This window comes from Dicentrarchus labrax, unplaced genomic scaffold (assembly GCF_905237075.1).
Source record: "Dicentrarchus labrax unplaced genomic scaffold, dlabrax2021, whole genome shotgun sequence".
NCBI lineage: Eukaryota > Metazoa > Chordata > Actinopteri > Moronidae > Dicentrarchus > Dicentrarchus labrax.
Genome location: NW_026136721.1, coordinates 24,990,328 through 25,016,815, shown reverse-complemented (window position 1 = coordinate 25,016,815; position 26,488 = coordinate 24,990,328). Strand labels below are relative to the sequence as shown.

Sequence of the window (26,488 nt, the reverse complement as noted above, 5' to 3'; positions counted from 1 at the left end):
AGTGTTGCAAATCTTTTCCAACACTTGGCACTCATATTGCAGACTGAGTGTTGGTAGTGCATATCGTATTGTCAGTCTTTCCACTTTTCTAGATAATAAGAAAAGGCAGCAAACAATGTTTAAAACAAAAGTAATAAATGAATGTTTTCTGGATGTTACAGCTGTTTCAAGGATTGCATAAAGAGGAGGAGTTTATGTTTTAGAAGATCAGGGTGTAATTAACGACACGTTAACAGCAGTTTTACCTGTTTCCAGACTTTTTTCAATAAACATGCCTCGAGTGCTGAAGAAAACTGGATCAGCTGCATGCGTGGAGAAAAGAAAAAAATAATTAACACCAGCTTTATTAGAAAAAAACAAAAAACTGACGCCTGCGGTGCCCTGAGCACCAAAAACCTCTGCTCCACCCTCAGAAATAACAACGCCTACTGACAGGCTTATACAACACTTTTATAACATATATTTCACCTTGCCTCGTCAGATGATCAACAGTGAGCAGCTTCTGAACAGAGAAAGTGCGTTTATGCTGACCATGCGTCTACACGGGTAAGTGGAGTTGGCTCGTTGAGCTGCATCCGGAGTCTCTGCGTTTGGGCTGTTTATTTACAGTACTTTGTTTGTAGGATAAAATACTGCGACATGTTCGTGTGGTGATAGGAACAGCATGTGAGCTTCATTAGGAGGCCCCTTGTTCTTTTTTTCAGGGCTAATACACTGAGTGTGCAGTCCACATTGTGTTCTGTGCATTCATTTTGAGTGTTAACATATAGGCAATAGACAGGTAAAGGAGTTTGATATGCAGCAGGGCATATTACCCTTTGTGTCAACAGGATGAACACAATTACTCTATTACTGTGGGGCAGCTGGGAGGTGACATAAAACACTATTACACAACAATTGTTCTTTTTCTTTTTTTTGAATAATTCCTTTTTTTTTTTTTTTTGCTGCTTCACACTTCTACTCCACCACATTTTAGAGGGAAATGTTCAACTTTTTACAACTATGCTGATTTATAGGCTGCTTATTATAGGCCTATTTAATTTGCAGATTAATAGCCACATGAGCTCCACCATCCATCAGAAATGTTAAAATACTTTACATGTTTATGAGTAAACTATAATAATAATAATAATCCAACAATGCAACATATGTAATAATATATACCCAGCTTCTATATCTTGAAAAGAGCTACTCTGTATAATAAGTTGGCTACTTGTTTGATACTTAAGTACATTTGTTACATGTAATGTAACAAAGTATTTTCATGGCAAGGCGTTGCTACTTATTAAAGGAATAATAATAATAATAATATAAGAGACATTGTTCTAATAGTGTTAATATTTTTCAGGTCAATGAGTACATTGGGAGCAGTGTTGGTTCTGCTGGCGGGCTGTCAACAATGTGTCTCAGCTGACAGTGACACTTTGGCTCCACCAGAGGTCTCGCAGCACAATAGCACTCTGTATGCGGCCTGCAAAATGAGACCCAGCACCTCACTGGCCGAGGGTCTGCCCAAAGTGTACGGTCAGGTGCTGTTTAAGCAGGATTATCCTCAGGGAAAACTCAGAATCCTTCTTCGATTCAATGGCTTCCCCACGCAGGGTGATCCACAGCCCAGAGCGGTGCACATCCATCAGTACGGAGACCTGAGCCAGGGGTGTGACTCCACTGGCGGCCACTATAATCCACATGGTGTACATCACCCCAACCACCCTGGAGACTTTGGCAACTTTGAGCCCCAGCAAGGAAAAATCAATGCGATGATAGAATCTGAGGCAACGCTGTTTGGAGGGATGTCTGTGATCGGAAGAGCAGTGGTGGTCCATGAAAAGGTTGATGACTTAGGGCGTGGTGGAGACGCTGGGAGCCTGCTGCATGGAAACGCAGGCCGGAGGCTTGGCTGCTGCATTATTGGCATTTCCTCCCCCAATCTCTGGAATATGCACCATAAGCTGTACAATAGGCGCCTGAGGAGTAATTAATCTTACAGTAGTGGTGTATACTGTACCGGAGGTCAACTTACAAAGTTTGCCCTTGTATTCATTCATTCATTGTATCCATTGTATTCCTAGTCTGATATCAAGAAAAATCAATGGCTCAATCAAATTCCCTTTGTCCAAACATTCAACAACAGCTTATCAAACTTAAAGGACTGGTCCAGGGTCAATTTCAAGAACTTTCTCAAAATACTAAGCAGAATAAATAACACATTACTAGCAGAGCGGTTGGTTGGCCGTTCCACCACTTTGGTCCATGGACTGGCACACAGTTTGGTGCAGACATTCCTGCTTCCTAGTGGATGAATCCAACCAACTTTAGTAAATCTCTGACATTTCCTCTATGAGCACCATCATCACACCAACATTTGTTGTCCAATACTTCGTTTTATGATCAAATACTCAGCCTCAACTACTTTGTCTTTAGTGCTAAAAGCAAATTTTAGCATGCTAAGCAAAGATGCTACACCTGCAGGCATCAGCATGTTAGCATTGTCATTACGAATATGTTAGCATGCTGACGTTAGCGTTAAGCTTAATAAACCTGCATTACATAAGCTTTACCTTTAGGACAATGTCACAATATGTAAAATCCTGATGGACATGATCCATGTAATTATGGATTTCTATACTTTAAACTTTTTTTCCAGACACAACAAACCAGTAGTTGAAAACTATTTATTTTGCAGAAATAAATCAATTTGTACACATTTCTGTTCACATTCAACACATATACACACGGCTCTAGGTAATTTCTATCTGGTGAGTTAATATTTGTTACTACAAAAAACACAAAGACATCAGTGCTGGTAATCTAGATGTTGTGGCTTCAGTGTGTTACAGACTAATAAGTTCTGTAAATGTACTCGTAACTAAATCTTTTTGTTCAGCCTCAACTGACAAATTATTGTAAATCATCAAATATTTGTCTTGAAAACATCTCAAGGAATTCAATAAAAAGCATTTAGCATTAAAAAAAGAAATATCCAGTCAATTAATGGTATACTGTCATGCTGCATTTTATATATATCTTTGATAATATTGTGTGCTCATAATTACAAATAAAAACTTGTGCAAGGATGTTTAGTTTTAAATTAAGCGACTGTCACTTCTAGACAGAATCTGCCAGCAAATAAGTAAATGTCCCACAATAAAGAAATTAAAAAGTTTGGAAAATGTGTGTATTATATTTGAGAAACAAAATAAAGTTGGTGCTTAGCAGTTGAATGTCTGTTGATGTAGTGATCAATACATTAAGGTATGGTAGGTTTCTTTAAAGTCAAGGGGAAGAGTAGACCAGAGGTAGAAAGATAAAGAATAATGTTTCTAACAAACAATTCATTTTTAAGCAACATCTTTCTGTTCATGGTTTCATTTGTCCTTCTTAATTTTGACAGCAGAAATGTAACGCAAACTACATTCTCCTTCACTGTCGTGAGAGTTCTCGCTCCAACTGAGACTGAATTACGAGCGAAGAGCCATCAGCCACAGTCCAAAGCACTTTTTTGCTACTTTTCTTTAATCACCATAAATCACAGTTTCTCCACATTTGATACCTACACACTGTATAACTTCCAACTATTGTGGCAACAGTGTGGGAATAACCCTTTCCTCTTTCAACAACACAATACCTCGCACACAAAAACAAGGTCAATAAAGGAATGCTTTTTTCCCCTGTTTGGTTTGGAAGAACTTGACTGACCTGCACAGACCTCTGACTTCCTGCCACGTTCTAAAATCTTGTAGAAAAACAAGATCCCAGTAGAGTGCAGGCTGTTATAGCAGCATATTAATGTTCAACAATCACATATGGGTGTCATGTTCTGGTGTCCACATACTTAAGAGCATGTATTCTCATTTATCAGTTTAAAAAGGTAGAACTAGGGGTGCCCGGATAGCTCACTGGTGGAGCTGGCGCCCTATGTGCCAGGGCTGAGTCCTTGCTTGTCATCCACTCTCTCTTCAGCTGTCACCACCAAATAAGGGCAATAAAAGCCCCCCCAAAAATGTGTTAAAATTAAAGTTAAAAATAAATAAAGAAAAATAAAATTAAATAAAAGGTGGAACTACACAAGGCTCTAAATGGATCAAGTGAAAGCACAAGTTAGATCATCAGTGACGGTTGAAAGTTAACAGTAAGATTTTTTTTAGGTGTGTGATGAGTTATTCCTACTATCTTTACAGGGTTATATTAGGGAGAATATCCTACATGAAGTCTCCCAATAATTGGTTTTGATATTTCTTGGATTTACAGTAATGTAAATGTAGGTATATGTTAACAAAAACAACAATCATTTCAAAGCTGCAAACAAGTGTGCAATTATTTTGTAATGTAGTGGCCATTAGTGTCACTTGCTCCTGATTTTTTTTCATTATCCATAAAAAAGAATAAAGTCGCATCACATTATAAATGCATCGTTCATCCATCTCCTTCTTATCCTTAGATTCCCTGACTAACACAAACATCTGTCTGATCTGAAAGCTCTGTCTCTTGGTTTGACTGAACATCCTCCTGCTCTCCGGCAGAACTCGCAGTGGCAGCAGTGGATATATCAATACTGATGTTTTCCTCTGTTATAATACACTCCGTATCAACAGTTACCACCCCGTCAGTGCATTCATCTGACTCATCCTCTCCTGAGTTCCTCTCTAGAGTTTGCTGCAAGTGGCAGAGTTCAAGTGGCACATCTGGCACTGTGGGAGGGGAATCACTCAGACACTCCTCTTCTTCAGACTGGTGACTCGTTAAAGCAGTTAAATCGATTGTGATCTCCGATCGACCACCGTCATGACACTCTTCACTGTCTGGTGTCCCGAGCTCTTCCTCATCCGACTGGTATGAGGGGTTCTGCTGGCACGTCTCTTCATGAAGTTCCTCTCGACCACCTGACACAGCTGGTAGTCCACTCCCTTGGTTTGGGACATCTGTGGAGCTCTGCTGATCGACAGCTATCTTTTCTGACCCTTCATCACCTGTAAGGAAAGCAATAGAATCTCACAATTGCACAGAACGATAGATGGTGTACACCGAGAGAAGTATATAGTTATTTTAGCCAGGTTTATATCCAAATGTGGCTCAAGTTTGAACTAAATCTTCAGAAAATCAGCGAAGGAAAATGCTTTTTTCCTGAGCATTTCAATCCACTTCTCCTATGTGAATATTAGAAGTTGGGTTCATCCAGACAAGCAGTCAGTGATGTGCCATTATACCATTTATGTAATTAAAAGAGCACCAGTCAAACCTCAAATGCAGACATAATTTATCTGCTGAATCTGATTCCATTGCATTTTATTTGTACTGATACACCAAATACCTACCCCCAAATGTAAAAACATTTTTTCCACTTCCATAAAAACAACTAGATCCCAGCTAAACTAAAACCAGCTGTTGAATATTCACCTTTGTGTCCAGGAGACTGTGTTGACTCATCCTGATGAGTGTGCAGGGTGATGGTGTCTTTTCCTCCTGGTATGATGAAACATTATCCAAAATAAGCTTTTATAAAAGCAGTATAAACTATCTGCATGTCATTACAGAAAACTGTTAAATTGTTTGGAAATGAGTCACTATAACTTTGCCAGATATGAAAAGTGGTGAAAGAAGATGAAGTTCAAAGGTTAAAAAGTAGATGACAAAGTTATGAGAAGAACATACTTCCATATATTCCCAGAGACACATTATAAGTCAGGCCTCCAGGTAGCAAAAAGCAAAAGGACAGAAGAAGAAAGGATAAGGAATGTAAATTATTGTAAACAGTAGGTAGAAGGTAGGCTTCATTGAAACACAGTATTACAGTGCTTATGTTCACCTGGCAGGCTCCATAATCCAGATATTTCTAATGTTTTTAGTTTCTTCTCCAGCTCTGCTACTCGATTTCCAAGAATCCTAAAAAGACATAAAAACAATTAAAATTCACACATTCTGTCCAGTATCTAAATCACTGATGCAATTAGAACCTAGAGTGTAAAGAGAGAGTGGGAAGTATGAGATAGGAGTACTTGTTGATTTGCCGTTGGTGCTGAATCACCATGTTCTTCTCGTGGATAGTTTCCAGAAGAGCTGTGGCGAGAGACTTGAGGTCTGAGATGGACTGAGGAGTCACCGGCAAACTGCAGCCGTTCTCTTCAGACAGTAACAATTCCTTCACTGCACACACATCATTAGTCACAAACATATGCTGTCCTCAGATTAAGGGTTTCATAAAAAATTTAAAAAAAAACATTTGAGACATTGTACATACTGAAAGATTTTTAAAATATGATCCGTCTGACCTTGTTTAGCAGAGAGCACCCCAGTCAGTGCACTACTGTTTGTTTGTTTCCCAGAGATTTTAGAGTTTTTCCTACACTCCAGGGCACTCTGAAATCAGCAAAAAACATTATTGAGAAAGAGCGGTTTCTGTTTCAGAAGGAAAAAAAACTTTTAAGGTTAAATGGCTCCGCTTTCATAGAACTAAGATACTATCAAACATATATAAAATATAACTGTAGGAGTAAAATATTGAAGAAATAAAAATGTAGCTACCTTATACTTCACCAGGTTTGTTTTGAGTGAGTTGATTTCCTCTTGAAGTTGACCGAACCGCTGATGCAAATACCTGAAAGATCATTAAACCTCATCAGTTCTATCATCCATCTGTTTACACGGGAGCATTCACAGATATGACCCTGAAAAATCTAAATATAATCATGTTATAATCGCTTTTATTTTAAAGCTAAATATGCATAAACATATCATGTGATGTAAATATATGCATTACTTCATTGGATAAAGGGGGACAACAGTGTTTGAACAGCTGTTAACTGTGGACACTGTGGCAGATATTCTGATATTTCAGAGCAGAGTAACAAACCTGTTCTCCATGCAGAGTGCATCTATGTCTAAAATCCGTGTCTCATCATTGCCCACGATGTGGTTCATTTCCACATTGAGACGATGAGCCTTCTGCTGAAAAACGTCACGCTCTGCTCGCACGTCCTGAAGCTCGTCTGTGAGCGACTTCACGCTGTGCTCCAGAACCTCGTTCTACAGCAACACAAAAACACACCGAGTAACGACATAAACTGATGATTAGCCAGCATTTCCTCACTTCATCTACTAATACGACTCGGCTTGCTTATATGTATACAGTTTAATTCTCATATTGTTGAATAATTGTTTGAAGAAAACTATCACACTAATCGCATCCTGTTTCAATTTTATCTCCAGAAAATTAACTCTTATGCAATATCTGGCATACATTAACATTATTATTATTATATCTTGTTGTGATTTATCATTACCATTTGGATGTTGGCGGAGTAGCTTTTCGACTTTTGTGCACTGAGTACTTTTAATACTATAAGGACATTTTCCTCATTATACTTACATACTTTTATTAGCATTTTTCAATGTATTTTTACAGTGTGGGATTAGTACCTACTTTTCCTTAAATAAAAGATCTGAATACTTCCTCCACCACTGACTGTGTGTGTATATGTAGTCACAAGCACGGCTGAAGTACTTCCAAGTCTTCTTAGTTTGACATTTAGTTCACAGGATGTTGTTAAATGTCACAATGCTGTCAACTACAAGCCATTAACTGAAAATCACCTGAATAACCTGAATTATTGCCTTTTAAAACAAAAGGCCGAGATCAGCAGGCAGTAGGCATTGCGCCCCTGTTCTCACCTGTTCCCGGGCTCTTTCTAACTGTTTGACCAAATCCTCCCGTTCATGTGCAGGAAAGTGTCGAGCGCCAACCTCCTCGTCTCCCAGCCTCTGTTTGGTGATGGTCATTCGTAGGAGCTGTTGGGACAGAGAGGACCAGTTAAGATGTCCATTATTTTCAGCACAACCTGAACGCTACTCACTTAATTCAGATACATTGATTCATACTGGATATGTGGAGGTATAATCATGAATAAAAAGAGACATTATAATCTAATTTGTTTTTATTGCAGCTTTCAGTATAGTGCACAGTATGACATGGTACCTTGTTATCGCCTTGAGCTTCCACCAGTCGTTGTTTCAGTTCTTTCACTTCCTCAGAAAGTTGACTGCTTTTTTCTCTGGAGTCTCTCAGCAGCTGGGCTAAATTCACCTGAATAAGACATGAGCGTCATGTGGGCAACATCACACAGACTTACTCAGCTGTTACATTAATATATCCAGGATTGACATTGACGGTTTTACGTAAAGATTCCCCCATCTTTTAACCTAAAATAATGAAGAGCATCCAATTAGCTCTGATAAATGTGCCCTTTTTTGCTCCATAACACCACTGGAGTTGTTATCAACACCACAGGCTGTGATCAGTAAAAAGTGTTGGTTACTAAACTGTGTACAAAGCATAACTGCGCCACCCAGAGACTCACCTGGCCTGAATGCTGTGATTCTTATACCCTCAGAATATTAAATATTAACATAAAACTTGTCCATAAACACAATTTACCCCCAGGGATCAGTAAAGTATGTGTGTGCACATAACTGCATTCTGGGTATTGAAGTCCACTTATTCTAGCCTTTTGGAGCATGTGTGTAAACTGCCAAATGCATTTTTAAGGAGCCTTTTCTATGGTTTCTTTAGAGTAGTATTTTACAACCATATACACTTCTGTAAGAAAAACACCTGCAGGTCAAAATCACTTACTTGATTCCTTTTCTCAGGAGGCAGAGAGGGATCTCCATCCTATTAGTTATAAAAACAAAGTATACTCATTAAAAGTAACATCTCCAAAATGTAATTTAATTTTGATTCCTATTATAACATGATGCACCTTTAGGACACACAGAGATGGCTTACAATGAGCTCTCTGTACTTCTTCTTGAGTCCTTGGTGCCGCTCTCGGAGCTGGTTGGCCATCAGCTTGTACTGATCCCGCTCCTGCTGGCAGGTGTCCAGCTCTTTAGACAGAATCAGAAGAGCTTCTTTCTTACTCTCCAGCTTCCGCTTACAAATTAGGAACTGCAAGTAAGAACAAATGTTTCTGAAGGAAAAAGTTAAAAGGCATCGTTGCATGGATATTGAATGATACTGGAAAGGTAGGCAGTGTCATCTCCTAAAGCCAAAAACTTTATATTAATTTAATGTTTACTAAAGAAGATAATGAAGCAGTGCAGCCAACATGGAGAATCATCTATGTCACAATAAGCACATTAGACCCTCTGATGTTGATTATTATCATGATCCTGTTTAGGGCTGCAACTAATGACTGTTTTCATTCTTGATTAACCTGTTAAATGTTGGAAAAACAGTGAAAAATGCCACCATTTCCCAGAGCGAATAAATCAGAGAAAAACAACAGATCCTGACATTTGAGAAGCTGAAAGGAGTGAGAGGTTGGCCTTTTCGGTGGATAAATTAATTAAAGGATTAATCAATTATCAGGGCTCCTGTCAATAGATTTTCTGCTGATCCACTAATTGATTAACCATTTAATTACCTGCTAGAGCGGTAGGAAACTTGTATCATGCTTCAAACAGCAATATTAGTCACAAATAAACAAATATTACTGATATAATAATATTCACTTTTACTACTGAATCTGTGTAAAACATGGACATGAGTGGTCATCATAAACTCCTCATGAGCTGCCATCAAATGTATTGATTGCGACAGATTATCAGCAATAACCACTGACAGTATATCAACCGGTGAAAAGTCAATACACCTGCAGCGTCGGGCATATTGTTTGACACTCTGCAGACACAAGGAAAAAAAAAAAAGAGAGAGAAAAACCTACTTCCTTATCTGCATTCCCTAAATGCTGAGGAAACCATGAAAGCAGCTTCCAGGTTTATTCCTACAAGCTCCAAACAGGGTCGGTAACGCACAGAAGGACACCGCTAATGTAATAGTTTGATGCACAACCTCAGTGGAGGTTAGAGACTTTACACTGTATCCTCTCTCAGGTTCTTTCCAGTCTCACCTCGTTGACCAGCCCCTGCCAGTCGCTCTCGCTCCTCCTGGACGGATCCATGTCGGCCCGCGCGAAACAGGGGGGGGAAAAAAACTAAAGGTTAATAAAAAGGTGAGTTTTAAATAAGCATCACCATGTTTGTCCCGGTGATCAGATTTACAGACATTTTGCATCATCAAGACGGATTAGCTGCTCGAGGAACACGATCTGCATCACTTCCGTCGGTCCCCGACGTCAGAGGAGCGTCACGACGCATTTGGAAACCCTCGTTAAACTGGGGACTCTGTATGGAGGCCTAAATTCTTCAAAATTATATAGGAAATCACAAAGTTTAATATCAAGTTATTAATTATGTGAATAAATATAGAAAAAATATACAATTTTACCTACTTACCGGCTGTTTCCAAGGTCAATAAATAATATTTTAGGCTTATTTTATTATTAAAAAAAAGACCAGAATAAAACAATATTTGATCAGTGGTGAATTAAATATTCAGATCCTTTAGTAAAAGTAGCAATACCACACTGTGAAAATACCACACTACAAGAACACTAAAAGCCCTCCATTAAAAACCTCACTAAAATGTAATCAAAAGTAAAGGTACATGCATTAATATCCCTGGTGCACTGTTGCATTTTACTGCTGTAGTTGACTGAAGTTTAATCAACAGACTGGACAGAAAATACATGTCGGGTTCTTGGCAGCAGTGCTTTGCACAGATTTGAAGAAGAGTTTATCTCAAGAGGCTTTCATGGTCGTCAGTCATATCATACCTCTACGCTGAATGACAATAATAACAGATGAGGATGACGCTCACAGTGTCATCATCATCTGTTATTATCATCTGGTGGTTGAGTGTGTCTTAAAAGTGCCAACATCTTCTCTGACTAAATAACAAATACATGGGAAAACTGCAACAGACCATTAAAACACACACATTTCTCTATTTTTGTTCTCTTAAAATGAACCATATAATTACGTCTGCAGTTGCAGCTGAAAGAAAATGCTGTCTCAGACGCCGGTTGCTGACAGCACTATCAATTTTAAACATGCTGTCTGAGGCACTTTGTCTTTGCTCTATGGACACATTTCACCATCTGTGCATGTGCCAAGAACGGAGGACAGAGCAAGTAAAACACACAGAGACAGTACATGTGATTAAATGTTCTTTAATGCATTTACACAAACTCATTCTTACATAAGACTGAAGGTTGTCGATGTAGCGTTGTGTAAAAGATCTGTTTTTATTAATTAGTTGAGGGTACTAGAGTGGAAAAGATATAAGTGCTAGGTAGAACATGAGGATAGATTGAAGGGCAATAATGTATTTAATTTTCAAGAAATGCTCACAAAAACATACTGCTTTTGCTTGATTTTGTTAGCATTTTGTGACTTTCAGCTGTTTAACAGTAGGCCTAGTTTGCACATCATGCCATTGTTATGTATTTGAAAAAGATTTATATTCCAAACCAAACGGACTGTAATTAAATCTGTACAATACATGAAACATATCAAAAGATCAGTAAATAAATGAGCACACATTTGTGTCTTAAGACCATGTAAATGTCGTTTCAAGTCATATAGCAACAGCACACAATTAACCTTGTGATTGTAATTCAGAAAAACATTCAGTATTTTACATTTTGCATAGGAATCAGGACTAAATTATATGTTGTTTTGACACTAATCAGGCACTCTGTTCATACAGTTGTTAGTTATAAATGTTGTGCAGTTAGGCTTAAGCTTTTGTTAATACATTCTGCTGTATTATTTGGGTGAAAAGAAGAAACCCCTTTGTTTCATGCACATTTAAATGTTTAGTCATGACAGTTACTGGATGAGATGGCTTTAAAATGTCTACTGGCTGCTCAGAAATACAAAGTTCCAGAGTTTAGAGCATTTTATGGTAACTTTTGACATTTAGCTTGGAGCTTGGAGTGGTGGAGCCAAACAGTTTTCACACAGATAGCCAGGCTGATTATCTAAAACCCACTCCCACAACACCACACACCTTTCTAACAGCTAACAGCAACTTTCCAAAACCCACAATCCAACTAGCACACCCACTCCACAAGCAATTTGGCCAAGTGTGAGTGTGAGGAAGTAAGAAGGGTTTGAGCTCTCTTTTTAAATTTTCACACAACTGCTTTTGTCACATGTACAACTAAGCGCCATGAATGTGAACACCATGAATACCTTCCTGGAGAGACGTCTGAAAGTTTGCACAAGCGTCCCTATATTTAAACAATTATCGCATCTCGCCCCTCTCTATGACAGCAACCCTGCATTTAAGAGCTATAATTTGCCTTCAGACTAAGACAACACGTAGTAAAAAGTAATTCGTGTTCGAGCATACTGACACCTCGTGTGTTCACTTCGAGGTGGCATAGAAATGGTAGTTCTATTCAGTTTTGTTCATTGTTTATTAGAATATCTACCTTTTTCTTTCACTCATTGAGGCAACAGTGACAGCAACTTTATAGGTGCATCATTAGGAATCACATATAATGGTATTTACATTTTATATAACTCTTAACGGATACATTTATTACTGCCTGTGTGGGGTGGCCAGGCTATAGTCTATGGCACGGCCAGAATAGACACCCCTTGGTTTGGCTATTCCTTGTTTGACAGAATTATATTTATCTAATATGCGATACAATTATATTCATGCTGTTTAAATTTTAAAGGTTGCCTTCAGTTTTTTAAGTTAACTACTTGGGACCTATCATTAATCGTACCTCCATAACTACTTGAAATGCATATGAACTGCAGAAACTTGTCAAAGATGTTTGTGTCAGACCAAGAAAGATATATCTAGTTTTATAAGGAAGATATACAGCAATTGAGACTTTGTAGCATACACGCAATATTGATCTGAGTGACCAACTCATACTGTCGTTAGTCATTATTTTGCGAGGCATTATAAGCTTAAATCTACAATAATATGCTCAAAAACCATCGATTTGCCCTTAAAGCTGGAGGAGAAGATGAAATTCCTGCGGTCAGTGGTCACTGCTGTAATTGACCGGGGGGACTGCACATAAATATCCTTAAACTTGTGAAATGTTTTGGTCTCCACATCCCAGAGGTAGATTTGTGTGAAAGAATAATCGCTGCCAAGAGCAAGATAGTGCCTGTCTGTGAAGGTGAAAGGTTGGAGGATCATTGCTCCTCGAGAAGGCAGAGCCTGCACTTCAGTGAACTGCTTATTGGCCCACTTGAGGAGTTTGGAGTCACCAATGTAACAAGTCATGGCCAGATACAACTCATTCTCCAGCCGGAAAGCTTTGACTGCCACCACGTCATCGACATGTGGGACTTCACCGTGAAGTATGAACTTCAGGGTGCTCTTGTTCCACAGGTAGATGACAGGTGACTGAGAGCGACTGGCCAAGATGAGGAAGGACTTCCCGTCCACCTCAACAAACTCAGCATCTGTATCACGAAACCACTCGTGGAGGAACTGGTAGGAGTAGAAACCAGTTTCATTGCGGTCTGGTTGGTCGGTCCACTTGTACAGAGTAGACAAACCTGCCTTGGAGCTGTCCACAATCACAAAATACCAATCACCATCCATTTGGAAGACCTCAATGTCATTTGGCTTCGAGATGTTGAAGACCTCAATAGTTTGAAACTTTGTGAACTTGTTTTGCTGATCGTCAAACTTGTAAATATGGGAGCCACCAAAGAGCTGGGTAACAATTATCAAGACATGGTTGTCAATCAGAACTGACTTGCATCCAACAACAGACTTCCCTGTGAGGATACAAAAGTTGTTAGTGGTAATGCAACACAGAAAATGAGTATAAAACAAAGAGTCCTCTTAAATTAACCTAAAAAGATAAACATGAGATTCTTATATTTTTCTATTGTGAAAAGAACAAAACCAACAGACCATTAAGGTCTTGAAAATATATATTAACTTATCAAAAAGGTAAATATAACAGCTGGGAACTGTAGTTTTTAGTAAATGTTTCTCAAACAAGGGGTAAATCGCAAATGTGTTGGGGACTATTTTCAGCGGCAGATTAATACACATTTGGTGCTCTCTATGGTATTTACAGCACAAATAAACTACAGTGCCCATGTTCAATGTAATGAAGCAACATGTGTTTTTTCTGTGTCTAGAATGAAGGGGAACAAGTTCTGTAAGGCTTTGGCTATGCATACAAAACTTCTTTGTAGGATCAATTCATTGTTAGTTTTGATCTTTTCATATAAAAAAAAATACAGACTATCACCAGGCTTATCTGGTTAAAAAAAGTCTTTGGGTGTTGTGTTTGTGTTGTCAAACCTGTTATATTGTCAAATTTCCTGAAATTCATCTCAATGTGGTCCCACTCCATGACCACACAGCTGTTGGAGTTGGGGGCAGACATAGCCACGTAGATGTCCTCTTTAAAGGAGAAGATGTCCGCTGACATTGACTGAATGGGAATGGACTGATGACGCACAAAGTCTGTGAGATGCAGACAAAAACAGAAACTGCTAGACCTGCTGACAAAGTGAAAGAGTTGACATTTAGAACCCCACTGCTTAAATGACTTTTATTATGCTGTGAAAAGCTTCTGGGTGACACTGTAGAGTGATATCATATTTTGGGTGTAATATTGTTTAATATTTTTACTTGAATATAATAATATAATATTATTCTTATAGTTTTACAGTATGTTTGCTTATAGTTTGTAAAGTCATTGTTATGCAATGATATGAGGTGTATTTATGTCAGTTTACAGTTGCCTTGTCTGTCCACATTTGTGTGGATAGTAGTTCTGCCCATTATTATTAAACAAGCACAGAAATTAATCTAATGTGATGATTGTGAAAATAACGCTTGAATTAAAAAAACATGCAATATAATATAATATAATATTCCCCTTTTTTATAATTTTCCAATAATATCTTTACAACTATTAAGGGGATTGTTGTGATATTTGGTACATATATGTCTGGTGCCCAGAGGATGAATCTGATATATGTCTGATATGAATTTGTCCAATACTTTATTGGATAGACATTCTCATCAGCCTCACTTGTACTTTCTGTTTAGTGCTAATGAGCAAATGTTAGCTTGCCACCATGCTAAACTAAGATGGTGAACATGGTTAACATTATATCTTCTGAATATCAACATGTTAGCATTGTCATTGTGAGCATGTTAGCATGTTGACGTTAGAATTTAGCTCAAAGTATATATATTTATATATATTCTTAATATATCATATGTCTATATGTCTATTACATCTGGAGTTTGTAACAAAAGTAATTTCCCCCTGGGATTATTAAAGTATTTCTGATTCTGATTCTGATTCTGAAAGGACTGGTGTGCCTAAGCACAGCCTCACAGCGGAACTGTAGACTCTCACTGTTTCATAGTCTTGTTGTTTGCGGATGTGTGCGCTTGTGTGTAAATATGTGAGTATGTTTTCAGTGACACACGTTAGCACGCCTGAAGTCTGTTTGTTTTTGAGTGCAGAATAGTGCATGCAGTGTCCTTTTGAATTATTAAACTGATTGATTTCTTCCTTTCCTTTCTGTCCTTTTAATGTGACATTTTTAGCTGTGCCTTAGACTATTCATAATAGCCCTTGAATGTGTACTCGTCATTTTACCTGTGGAAATACACTCGCCCGGTGGAATAGGAAGGTCATTGAGCCGCTTGCCCTTCATGTCACTGGGGCCTGCACAGAAGACATCTGATACAGTGGCATTTGTGTTTTTCAGCCACGTCATCAGCCATTTGTTCTCACAATTGCACTGGAAAGAGTTGCCTCGCAGATCCCTAATGTACAACAGAGGGATATGAGGCAATGTGTTTATATTAATAAGATTGAGAAGGTTGAGATGGCAAAAAAAAAAAACTTGGGACAGTGTAGTGAAGTCATTAAAGGTGTTCCTGTATGTGATACACCAAAGTAAAATTCAAACGTATATCTACTCCATGATAGTCAAAATACATTATGATGATTCCAATAATAATGTTATACAAGATCTAATCTGCTACAAGATAAAAAAAAAACTCAAAATGTTAACTTTGCAGGAATAAGAAAAAACAGCAATTGGGTTAGTTTGATTAAATAATACAGAATTTCTTAGCCAACACTTGTTTGCTGTTTGATAAATACCTGAATGATTTGAGCTGGAAATATTTTTCTTATGATGGTTCTTGAATCTCTCTGTGCTTTTGCATTGTTATAAGAACAATTTGTTAATAAAATGAATTTAAAATGTTAAGACAAACAACTTTAGCTACACATGAAAGTCACTCTAAACCTGTGATTACACTACAGGGAAGGACAGAGACAAAAACTTAATATCTGTGATATCCATATCACACATAGGGGGTTTAATGCTGCCAAACACAAAACACTGCCTGAGTCAGCTTCACTTAGGAACACAGTGTGGAAAAAGACAACACACACACACACACACACACACACACACACACACACACACACACACACACACACACAAACACACACTGCTGACACCACATCTGCTTACTCACAGTTCCAGTAACGAATCCAAGTCATAAAAGAGATCTCTGGGCAGAAACCTCATCTTGTTATTGGCAAGTGATCTAAACCAGAGACACAGACAGACCAAATAAATGCACATTTATTGTCTTTTGTTTAGTTATAACATCAGTCTTTCTCTGTAATAATAAGGTTTTGGTGCTGCAGATGGTGTATGGATGGTAAAAAGAATCATAGCAGACTCACAGATGAGTCAAATCTCGCAGGCCACGAAAGGCATTTTTGGTGATCGTTTCAATCTTGTTCCCTTCAATGAATCTGTTCAGTGAGTAATAAAAAAGTAGACAAATACAAGTAAATTAAATAATGTAATACATAAGGTCATATAATATATCATGTAAAATAGGTTTTTGTGTGTGTAAATCTGTAGATGTTGTTTCTTGCCCATCGATGGGGCTGAGGGGGGTAAGTTATAGGGTTTTAGACGATGGGGATGAAGCAGGAGAAATGATCAGCAGTTGCATTTACAGCATTATATAATACAGTCATTTAACATAATTATTAACAATTAGGTTAAAAACTGTTATCTTGAATATGTGACATGATATTGTGTGGTATATTCAACTTGTTCAACATTCAACTTGATCTAATTGTGAATATACTTATGCAAAAAAATATAAAGAAAATCACAAAAAATAATACTCACAAATATTCTAGATGTGGAAGGCCAGAGAAAGCATCATCTTTGATTGTGTTCAAAGAATTTGAATTTAGAAGTCTGTGAAGGAAAAACAAACCCTGACAACTGAGTAAACTGGAAATTAAGTCTCCCATTACATTGGTAGACAGAAAAAAGCCTGCATTCTACTTTTCTGTTTGAGTGTAAACTAAGCCCTGAAATTTCAATTACTTATCACAAATCAATGACAGTCTCCCTTGACAAAATTGCACTTACAACAGCTGAAGAGAAGGCATGAGTGCAAACATCCCTTCTGTAATTTCAGAAATAGATCCATTTACCATGCTCCTGTTGGAAGAAACACACATAAATCAAAGTGCAACTCGGATGATAACACTCTGTACCAGACACATCAAGTGCCAACTCTGCAGGGGGGCACAGGGCAGCAAGTAAAATGGCTCCTTGAACGCAACATTGATTGCCTTGTTCTTTACTGAAGAAATAAATAATCCACTTTATCTAAAGAAATACAATCAGTTACTCACAGTGAGTTGATCTCATTCGGTATAGTCCGTGGGATCTGTGAGGGACCGACGCAGATGATCGTCTCCTTGGAGCAGGAACATCCTGAAGGACATTTGAAAATCCTTTTAGATTCAACTGCTCCATAAATATACAGAAGCGCAAAACCGGCCAGTAGCCACTGCTTAGTGGATGTCATGTTGCCTCTTGAGCATCAATAATAGTAAATGAGCCCGTGGTCGGTGCTGGCAGCAGCTTTTACCCGCCTGGGCGACATCAAAATGCAGCACTATAGTGGAAAGCCCTGACACAGGCTGATACGGCTGCAGCTGCGTCCCGGAAGGCTGCTTCAGTTTCGGACGGTGGGGAAAAACAACGAAAACAATCGATTCGTCAGTAATTACAATGGCAATTTGTTTGGAACAAAAACTCAAAAAAATAATAAATATGTGCATTTAATAATTATTTGAATTAATGCCACAAAACGTATTTTTTTAAGTGACATTAGAGGTGGGGAAATCAATACAACACCAAAATTGATTCTTAAAAACAGAATTTCAGCACCATGGAGAGCGTCGACAATTAAGTACACGTGCAGACTTGATCACGTGACACGTTCTGCATGCCAGAGCACTTAACTTGTCCCATAAAGAAGAAAATGCATTATAAATGCACGGTAACCCCATAGTTAGTCAGACTGTAGGCCATAGAGCATATCACCAGTGTTCTTTCTAATGCACTCACTAAAAACATCAGATATTTGCCTTTAGGTTTCAATTACCAGCTTAGTTTAAATGGGGTAGGTGATGCATTCATCTCCGAGAAAACAACAGAGAGGTCATCTGTCTGTTTTAAGAGCTCTACAGTGGACAGACTGCAGCCCTGCGCACACAGTGAGTCTATGTGTGCTCTTACGTGAGTATACCATTAGAGGGCAGCTACTGATAAGCAAACAAATAATCTGTTGTCTTTTGTGGTTTTCAAGTTTATTTCTGATCACATTTTTGACAGCTAGAAGATGTTATGTGTCGGGTTTTTGTGTGGTTATCGCATCAGTTTATTCAGATGGTATAAAGTTTGCAGAAAAAGGCAATCTCATGCATTGATCTTCAGTCTTGTATATGCCTCAGGTTGGAAGTTGTAGATGTTCAAATCCTACACTTTAAAATACAGGATTTGAGAGAAATAGACCATCCTAAAAAAGGCCTGATAATGCTCCTTTTATTACTTTCTGTATGGTAGAGACATCACTGTCTGTCTCTTTCTCTTTTATACACACATATACTCTCTCTTCTCTAATTAAACAGAATTTATGTGCTATAATGTGTAATAAAATCAGAATATAACTGAGGACTATAAGTAAACACATTTATTCAGAAGTGTAACTGAAGTAAAAATGGCTAAAAACATACAAGAATAACATGTTTTTCTTTCTCAGTTCATTTTCTTAATTGTTTTCATTTTTAGTAGTGGCACTATTACAACTAAATTCATAATAAACTGGGGATTAAAACCAAGCAGTTACTTTCTTAATGTAGTAAACTGATGTCAATAGTGTAGAAATGATAAAACTATAAATAATTTTATTTTTTATTTGTTTTACATAATAATATTTTAAATAACAGATATTATTTAAATTTGGCTTTTATATTGTTTTCCACATATACACATGAGCAACTTGGGTTTTAGTATCTAACCTAAAATTATCACTAAGTTAACCTTTGCCTGTTAAGTAATGTAATGACCCTAATGCTGTAATATAAATATTTCCTGCCATTGCTTTATATGCCACATGGTACCATTATTCATAGAAAGAAGTATTTACCAAACAATAGGGTTGTTAGTTGTCGCAGCAGGTCCTAACAAGGTGCTGACCTTTGCTGGAGGACCAGTAGTTTATGAGCACCAGTGAAACCAAATACCCATTGCCAGAAGGGAGCAACCGTACATGTCTGCCATTGCGGGCATATTTTATGACAGCTCTGCATCTAGCATTGCTGTTTTTAGGCTAGAGTATCCCTGAAACACTTGGGACACGTGCAAGCTGAAACCAGATGACGCCAGAGCAAACATGTCTTTGCTATTTCTTTCTAAACAAACATCAAGACGTTATTAAGGAACTGGAAACACCCACGTAGAAAAGTGTTTTTTTTAACATTAAGTCCCTGTAAAATAAACAACTTAGGCCCAGTCATTTGTCTTTCATGAACATCATGATGTTACTCATGACTAATGATTACATTTTGCTCATGTTTTAGATGTTTTTACAACTTCATAGTCACAATACAATTAACTTATTTCCCTTTGGTTACTTACAAATTAAACGGCGACATCTAACAATGGTGGACTGCTACTTTAAAACTACTGATCCGAAATAATCACAGTTAAAAGTTGTAAAACAAACTACACTGATCCTGAAGAGTATATTTTCTGAACACAAACACAAACAGTCTATAAAATAAGCTGATTCTGCTATCCAATACTTATTTTTACTGTTCTTTTACCATTAAGTCTTTGAGTACAACAGTAATAATCAGACTTAATTGTAATGACAGTAATATAGACCTAATGGTATTATTACAGTACACAGCTTGGTAATATTTATATATATTTAATATTCAGCGGTACAACACAGATATTCTCTTAAAGCTCCAGTGTGTAGGATATTTGTACTTTGGTGCCATCTGATGGTTTTATCAAGAATGATCGAATGATAAAGTAATTTTGTGCACTAATAAGGCACCAATAAGGTTGTAACAATGACTTAACTAATAGTTCATGTTTAATTGACTAATTTTTGACTTCTAAGCTATTAATTAGAACAAAATAGTAAAATTAATTTGGTAATTATGTAATATAAATGTTAGTAATTATAATATTAACATATTTTGTATTTTCCAATAATAACTGTTAATACATTTAAGCTAATTTTAGGACTTTAATTTTAAGCACACAGCAGATCTTTTTTCCCTTCTGATTAACTATAACCAAGAACATATTAAGTGTTATGCTGGAGGAGGTTAAACACTATTTTTCACAACCTGGCAATCCCAAAGTTGTCGATAATAGTTTATTAATGATCTATAAATAATTTGTAAATTATTGATTATATTAATAACCCACCTGTTACATCTGATAAACCCTTTATAAAGGGCATCTGGTTAAAATGAATTGAATTATGTGATCTGTACTAATTCAAAGACAGCCATTTGCACGTTTGAAAGCTGGAATAAACAAATTGAGGGTGTAAAGATAGAAGTTGGTGATTATTATAAAACCCTTTGAGGCAAATGTATTATTCATTTTAGGCTATTTAAATAAACTGAATCATAAACTTCAAAAATCATAAATAAACTTCCCTTAACATGACAACATGGCAAATTGTCCTAACAAAATACTCTTTAGGCTACATTTGGATATGAATGTATTGCTTCTTTAATTGTGTGATATTAATAAATGGGTGAATCTAAGGTACTGAACCCTTCAGCACCAGCAGCTTAGTTAAAAGTGACCTAAATACTCACAGTGATCATTTATCCGCCTTAAGTGAATTGTCATTATCGGTGGTTTAGGGTAACGCTCTAATCCCTTACATCCCCTAAACTACCTCACATATGACATGTTCAAATCAGAAGATGAACTTTTACCCTTTGAACTATGAAACCCTTGAGGTTTAGGAGGGGGGTAACCTGGAGAAGTGCGGTGTCTGCTTCACAGCAGGTGTTCAAGCTCTCAAACTTCTCCAGTTCCCACACAGGATCAGCAGAAGGCTCAGTAGTTGGTATCAGACTACTGGGTCTGATGCTACAGGAAACGCAAACATAGCATACTGAAAATATGCATATATTTAACAAGTGTTTGCAGTATATCACAAAGAACAATACAAATTTAGTTATTTCTCATCATTTTACTTTATTAAAATTATGACTTATTAACCTCTTGACATACCGTTGACCCCCTTCTCCCCATAAATCCAAGAAGTCTGGAAGTATTGACTATATATTCAGATATATTTTAGCCTTTTCCAACTCTTGTTTACTCAGTGAAGTGATCCATGTTTCATCATTTGATACACATTTCTCCAAAATTCTGCTTTATATTCTTGATATCTTTGCAAACTTTGGGATCTTTATTATTTAAGAATTATTCTATTAGAATTTAAAATAAATAAGTAGTAAGTATTTGGCTGCACAGCATGAGTTTTTAAAGTACTCTATGTTTAATATTTTAAAGTACATTTACTTTTCTTAAGTACATCCATTTCATGCCACTTATACTTCTACTCCACTACATGTCAGAAGCAAATAGTATTCTTTATATTCCACTTTATTAGAGAGCTATACTGACTAGTTAACTTATGAATTTATATTTTACATTAAAACAATACTATCATATTGGAAAATAGGATACACTGTTATAGATTAAACAATCTGTAAGATTAGTTCCAATATGTTACAAATTAGCTCAACTTCAACCAACTACAACAGTAAAACCATGCAGTCAATGCATCATAACTTTATTACAATTACTTTATTATAATATATAACAGCAGAATAAGTACACTTATACTATCAGTACATGTTGCTGAAAATAAATAATATTCTGATTTCAGGGCTTTTACTTGTAATGGACAATTGAATATGTGCTATGACTAATTTTACTTCAATTAAAAAAATACTTACAAGTAATTAAATACAAAAGAATTATGCTTCTGCTGCTACCACTTAACATTATCTTAATTACAACTGTAATTATACAAAATAAAAAAAGAATTGCTTTGTTAGAATGATGTTATTTAATGGTAGAGATCCTAGCCCAATACAGACTGGCATTAACTCCTAATGGACTTTAAATATTTTATTAATAAATAATGATGTAATAGAAATGTTATATTTACTGGATAATGTATTCTTTATGGATATCACATTTATTGGTACAAATGTGCATATGCCTGTTAAAGTGTAAACATGGAGTCTGGAGTGTGGATTTGCACTTAAAAAATAAAAAAAAATAAAAAAGACCATTGACTTTTAAAGATAGAAATAGAAAATACATTTTTAAAAGGTTTTTAATTTAGAATTTTTCGTTTGCACCTGCCTACACTCGTATATAAATATATTTTTATGGAGACAGAGTTGTAAATATCATCTCACAACTCGTTTATTTCCAACTTTAACATTTACAGTTTCCATCTCGTGACCACTTTAATTTAAAGACATGTGTCATCTGGTCAGCTGTTCTTTGTTGTTAGGAGTCTGACTAATCAGAGCTCCTGCTACAGCTCTGTGGACTGAACTAACTCATTTTTTTATATAATTAAATAAAGTAGCAATCTACAACTATTCCAGTGGAAAACCCCCGGCTCCATATCAGAGTTTATGAAACGCTTTGAAGTAGACTCATGTCAGCTCTGCGAGTGGATAAACTGTCCGATAAATACTTGTCAACTCTGAAAATCTGTCATTAAAGTCAACACTTGTTAACACTGGAAGATTTGCTGTGTTACTGTTCAACTTATCCTTTACACTCACATGGTTATTTTTAGAGCAGGTACGCATTGTGTATTCTGTATCAACATCTGATGTGTGAGGGTGAGAGCGAGGGTTGAAAAGGTCTTCACATGGGACTGTTCGTGGCGTTGATTAATGGTGCTCATGATTTAACACCTGCTGTTTTAATGTAGCCACTGTAAGAAACTGATCTCAACATGCTTGCGTGAGCGGTGTCCCCATTTTAAATAGCTGCCTAAATTTATCAGCTTTGTGGAGGTCAGTTCAACCTGCGTGTGTGTTTGTGTTTTGGCACAGAAAGAGAAAATCTGCTGTTTAATAGCTCTGACTTTGAGGAAACTGAGAGCACATGTGCACCGTTCTTCCATGTGAGATTTATTTTGAGATTATGTCCACTTTTATGAAGTGTAAAGTAGGTGGTTGTTCAATGATTAAATGAATATTTATGAACTTATGGTTTATTTTCATGTGTTTTGTCAATATCAAAATGTAATATTCGACTGAGAAGAGTAACTGCTGACAGAGTAAACGATTTAACAGTATTCAAGCACCGTTACGCCATTTAATAGCAATTATAGGTTTAACTTGTTGATGTGAAATCCAAGCTTGAGTCATGACCTTTAGTAGTTCATTGCTGTTTGTCTTTACAAGGCAGCAGAGGCACCCATATAAAGTCATGGCAGATCAACAGGCTTCACCTACCAGGTAAATGTTTCAAAAAACAGTCATGGAAGAAGTATTCAGATCTATTAAAGGTCCAGTTTGTAACATTTAGGAGGATCTATCAGCAGAAATGGGTATGTTTATGTTCATAGGTATGTTTTCAATAGTGTATAATTACCTGAATATAAGAATTGTTTTTGTTTTTGTTACCTTAGATTGAGGCGTGCCTACAAACACTGCGGGTCACCTAACATGGAGTGCGCCATGTTAAACTGCCATGTTTCAGCAGTAGCCCAGAACAGACAAACCAAACACAACAACAAGGGCTTTGATTGTCAAATCCAGATGCAAGCAATGTCCAGTTAGTTGCAATCTGCTACTTCACTGCTAGATGCCACTAAATCCAACTGGTCCTTTAAGTAAAAGTACCAATACACTCATGTAAAAATACTCTATCATAAGTAAGTCTTTCATTAAACTGAAAGGACCAGTGTGTAGGATTTACTGGCATCTAGCGGTGAAGTTTCAGATTGCAACCATTTGAATACAGATCAGCCATCCAAGTGTGTTGAAAAAACTACAGTCACCACAAAACTCGTCAAAGACCCTATTTAGAGCCAGTGTTGGTTTAGTTTTTTTTCTGGGCTACTGTAGAAACATGGCGACTCTGTGGAAGGGGACCTTCTTCCTCTGTAGACGAAGACAGCTCATTTTATGGTAATGAAAACACAACAATTCTTATTTTCAGGTGATTATACACTAATGAAAACATACCTATTAATATTATAAATCCATTTCTGCCAATAGATCCTCCTAAATGTACACTGAACTTTTAAGTATAGTATCAGACAAATGTACTTAACATTTCAAATTAAGCCTACCTGCTCTGCCAAGTGATATATTACTATATTGTTATTACTGATGCATCAATTTGTGAGCAGCATTTTACTGGGGTTGAGTTGGAGCTAGTTAGAGGTTCCCAACCTAGGGTTGGGCCCCCCCAAAAAAAAAAAAAAAAAAAAAAAGAGGTGTTAAAAAAAGGGAGAAATAAAATTTTTAAATTTTTAAAAAAAAAAAAAAAAAAAAAAAAAAAAAAAAAAAAAAATAAGTTTAGAGGTGAAAAGGTAATTTTGGTTAAACAGCTAACAACTCAAATACATCTACTACTAGACAATTTTTGTGAGGGATGGCAAGCCAAAATAGTTAGAAACCACTAATTTAATCTTAGCCAGTGGTCGACCAATATGGGTTTTTCAATTGCCGATGCCGATATTTAGAGAGCTGCCGATGGCCAATATATAATGCCGATATTAGAACAAAGAAAAGTAATCTACAACCAACCACACCAACCTTACACTACCCTACAAAATCTCACAAAGGGGAGCGCTAATATTAGTCCACAGCAGCCCCACTGGCAAGACTGCCTGCAGATGTCTCCGAAGACATGTTTGTTAATTAGCCTCGTGAGCACTGACAGCCAATTATCTCTAAATGCCAAATAATCAGCCAACTGATTAATTGGTCTATCACTAATCTTAGCATATCATATTCTATTCTATATTTATAATGCAGCCTGTCAAATTAATGTAGCAGAGTAAAAAGTACAATATTTCCCTCTGAAAAGTAAAATGGACACATTCAAGTACCTCAGAACTGTACTCAAATACAATACTTTAGTAAATATACTCCACCACAACTCAAAACACCAGATTAATGACACTGAGGGTAAAAGTGGAATTCAAGGGTGACAAAGGCTTTATACTCGTGGCCTCTGTCCTTGATATTGCTGTCAGTGTGCCCTCCACATGGAGCAACTGTTGGCCCAACCCCTCCCTGCTGCATACCACCAATCTGGGGCCCCATCCAGAAACAACAGTTGTGTCTTCAACACTTAGACAGAGCTCTAATAACTAGATCATTACTATGCAATAGTCTTGTTCAGCATTGTCCCCGATAGCACACATTATTATCAAATACCCACTGCTGCATTTACCTTTGTCCAATCTCCCACGAGTCCCACATGGCCCAGTAGTGGGAGAGGGAATAACAGATTTGATTTACACCAATCTAATCTGCAGATGAATGGATGAACTTATAGTAAATTCTTCTAGCTGACTGACACCAGCTGGTGTTGAATATTTTTTCTCCATCAAGGAAAGGCAGCTGTTTCAGAGACAGGGCAAAGCACTGATGGCATTTTTTGTCTGTAAATATCATCAGTGCCAATATTAAGTAACTTCACATGATTCATATAGACCTACTTAATATTTATTCCTTTGCACACCCAGAGGACTCTTCCATCATTAGACCTGTATATAACAATATACAGCACAACAAATTTGACCTTTATATTGTATTTCTCTATTTGTTGTTATATCTTTATATTTATTTTTCTTTGTTGTCTTTGTTTAGATTTATTTATGTGTGTATATTCCTGCACATATATCCTTGGCACCATGTAAATATACTGAGAGCTACTGAGAGCAGGACTCAGGTTTGTTATGTTTAAAAATAAATGGCTAATAAAGATGCTTCTTCAGATTTTTAGGGGGTATTCAGATTAATCAGTAGCATTCTGCTGTCAAGCTGTAGAGAGGACAGATTTGGCCTTATTTTCATGCTCTGCAAGAATGTAACTTTGACTTTATGTGTTAGAATAAACTTATTATTGACTTTTAAAAAAAACTTAAAAAGCACACCACTGTATACCTGCAATCAATAGTAACATATATTAC

The 26,488-nt window shown here is 36.9% G+C and overlaps 3 protein-coding genes across 7 annotated transcripts in view; 1 reads left to right on the top strand and 2 right to left on the bottom strand.

Moving 5' to 3' along the window:
* Window positions 1-223: 223 nt before the first annotated feature.
* LOC127354605 (extracellular superoxide dismutase [Cu-Zn]) lies at window positions 224-3,224 on the top strand. Its single transcript, XM_051384588.1, has 2 exons — window positions 224-546; window positions 1,349-3,224. Exons 1-2 carry the CDS (start codon window positions 482-484, stop codon window positions 1,980-1,982), a joined length of 699 nt encoding a protein of 232 aa, XP_051240548.1. The 5' UTR covers window positions 224-481; the 3' UTR covers window positions 1,983-3,224.
* LOC127354601 (coiled-coil domain-containing protein 149) lies at window positions 2,662-10,131 on the bottom strand. 4 transcript variants are annotated; one of them, XM_051384582.1, is made up of 13 exons: window positions 9,909-10,130; window positions 8,783-8,944; window positions 8,630-8,668; window positions 7,973-8,080; window positions 7,669-7,785; window positions 6,851-7,023; window positions 6,523-6,595; window positions 6,270-6,357; window positions 5,997-6,144; window positions 5,807-5,883; window positions 5,653-5,688; window positions 5,398-5,463; window positions 2,662-4,970 (listed from the first exon to the last, which is right to left on the bottom strand). In XM_051384582.1, the coding sequence occupies exons 1-13, from the start codon at window positions 9,957-9,959 to the stop codon at window positions 4,438-4,440; spliced, it is 1,671 nt and encodes a 556-aa protein (XP_051240542.1). In that variant the 5' UTR covers window positions 9,960-10,130; the 3' UTR covers window positions 2,662-4,437. The 4 variants fall into 4 exon arrangements, with proteins under 4 accessions (XP_051240542.1, XP_051240541.1, XP_051240544.1 ...); XM_051384581.1 differs by having other exon boundaries at window positions 8,783-10,131; XM_051384584.1 differs by lacking the exon at window positions 5,653-5,688.
* A 2,414-nt stretch (window positions 10,132-12,545) lies between these two features.
* The window catches only part of LOC127354602 (leucine-rich repeat LGI family member 2-like), a 14,725-nt gene continuing 782 nt past the window's right edge, over window positions 12,546-26,488 (bottom strand). The window contains exons 2-9 of one of the 2 annotated variants that reach the window (XM_051384586.1): window positions 17,604-17,685; window positions 17,335-17,406; window positions 17,086-17,157; window positions 16,626-16,697; window positions 16,412-16,483; window positions 15,516-15,685; window positions 14,198-14,362; window positions 12,546-13,659 (exon numbers count right to left, since the gene is read on the bottom strand). In XM_051384586.1, coding sequence (XP_051240546.1) covers window positions 12,824-13,659; window positions 14,198-14,362; window positions 15,516-15,685; window positions 16,412-16,483; window positions 16,626-16,697; window positions 17,086-17,157; window positions 17,335-17,402 — 1,455 coding nt within the window. In that variant the 5' untranslated portion in view covers window positions 17,403-17,406; window positions 17,604-17,685 and the 3' untranslated portion in view covers window positions 12,546-12,823. Of the gene's footprint in view, window positions 13,660-14,197; window positions 14,363-15,515; window positions 15,686-16,411; window positions 16,484-16,625; window positions 16,698-17,085; window positions 17,158-17,334; window positions 17,407-17,603; window positions 17,934-26,488 lie in introns of those variants that run through there. The other variant, XM_051384585.1, reaches the window with a different exon arrangement.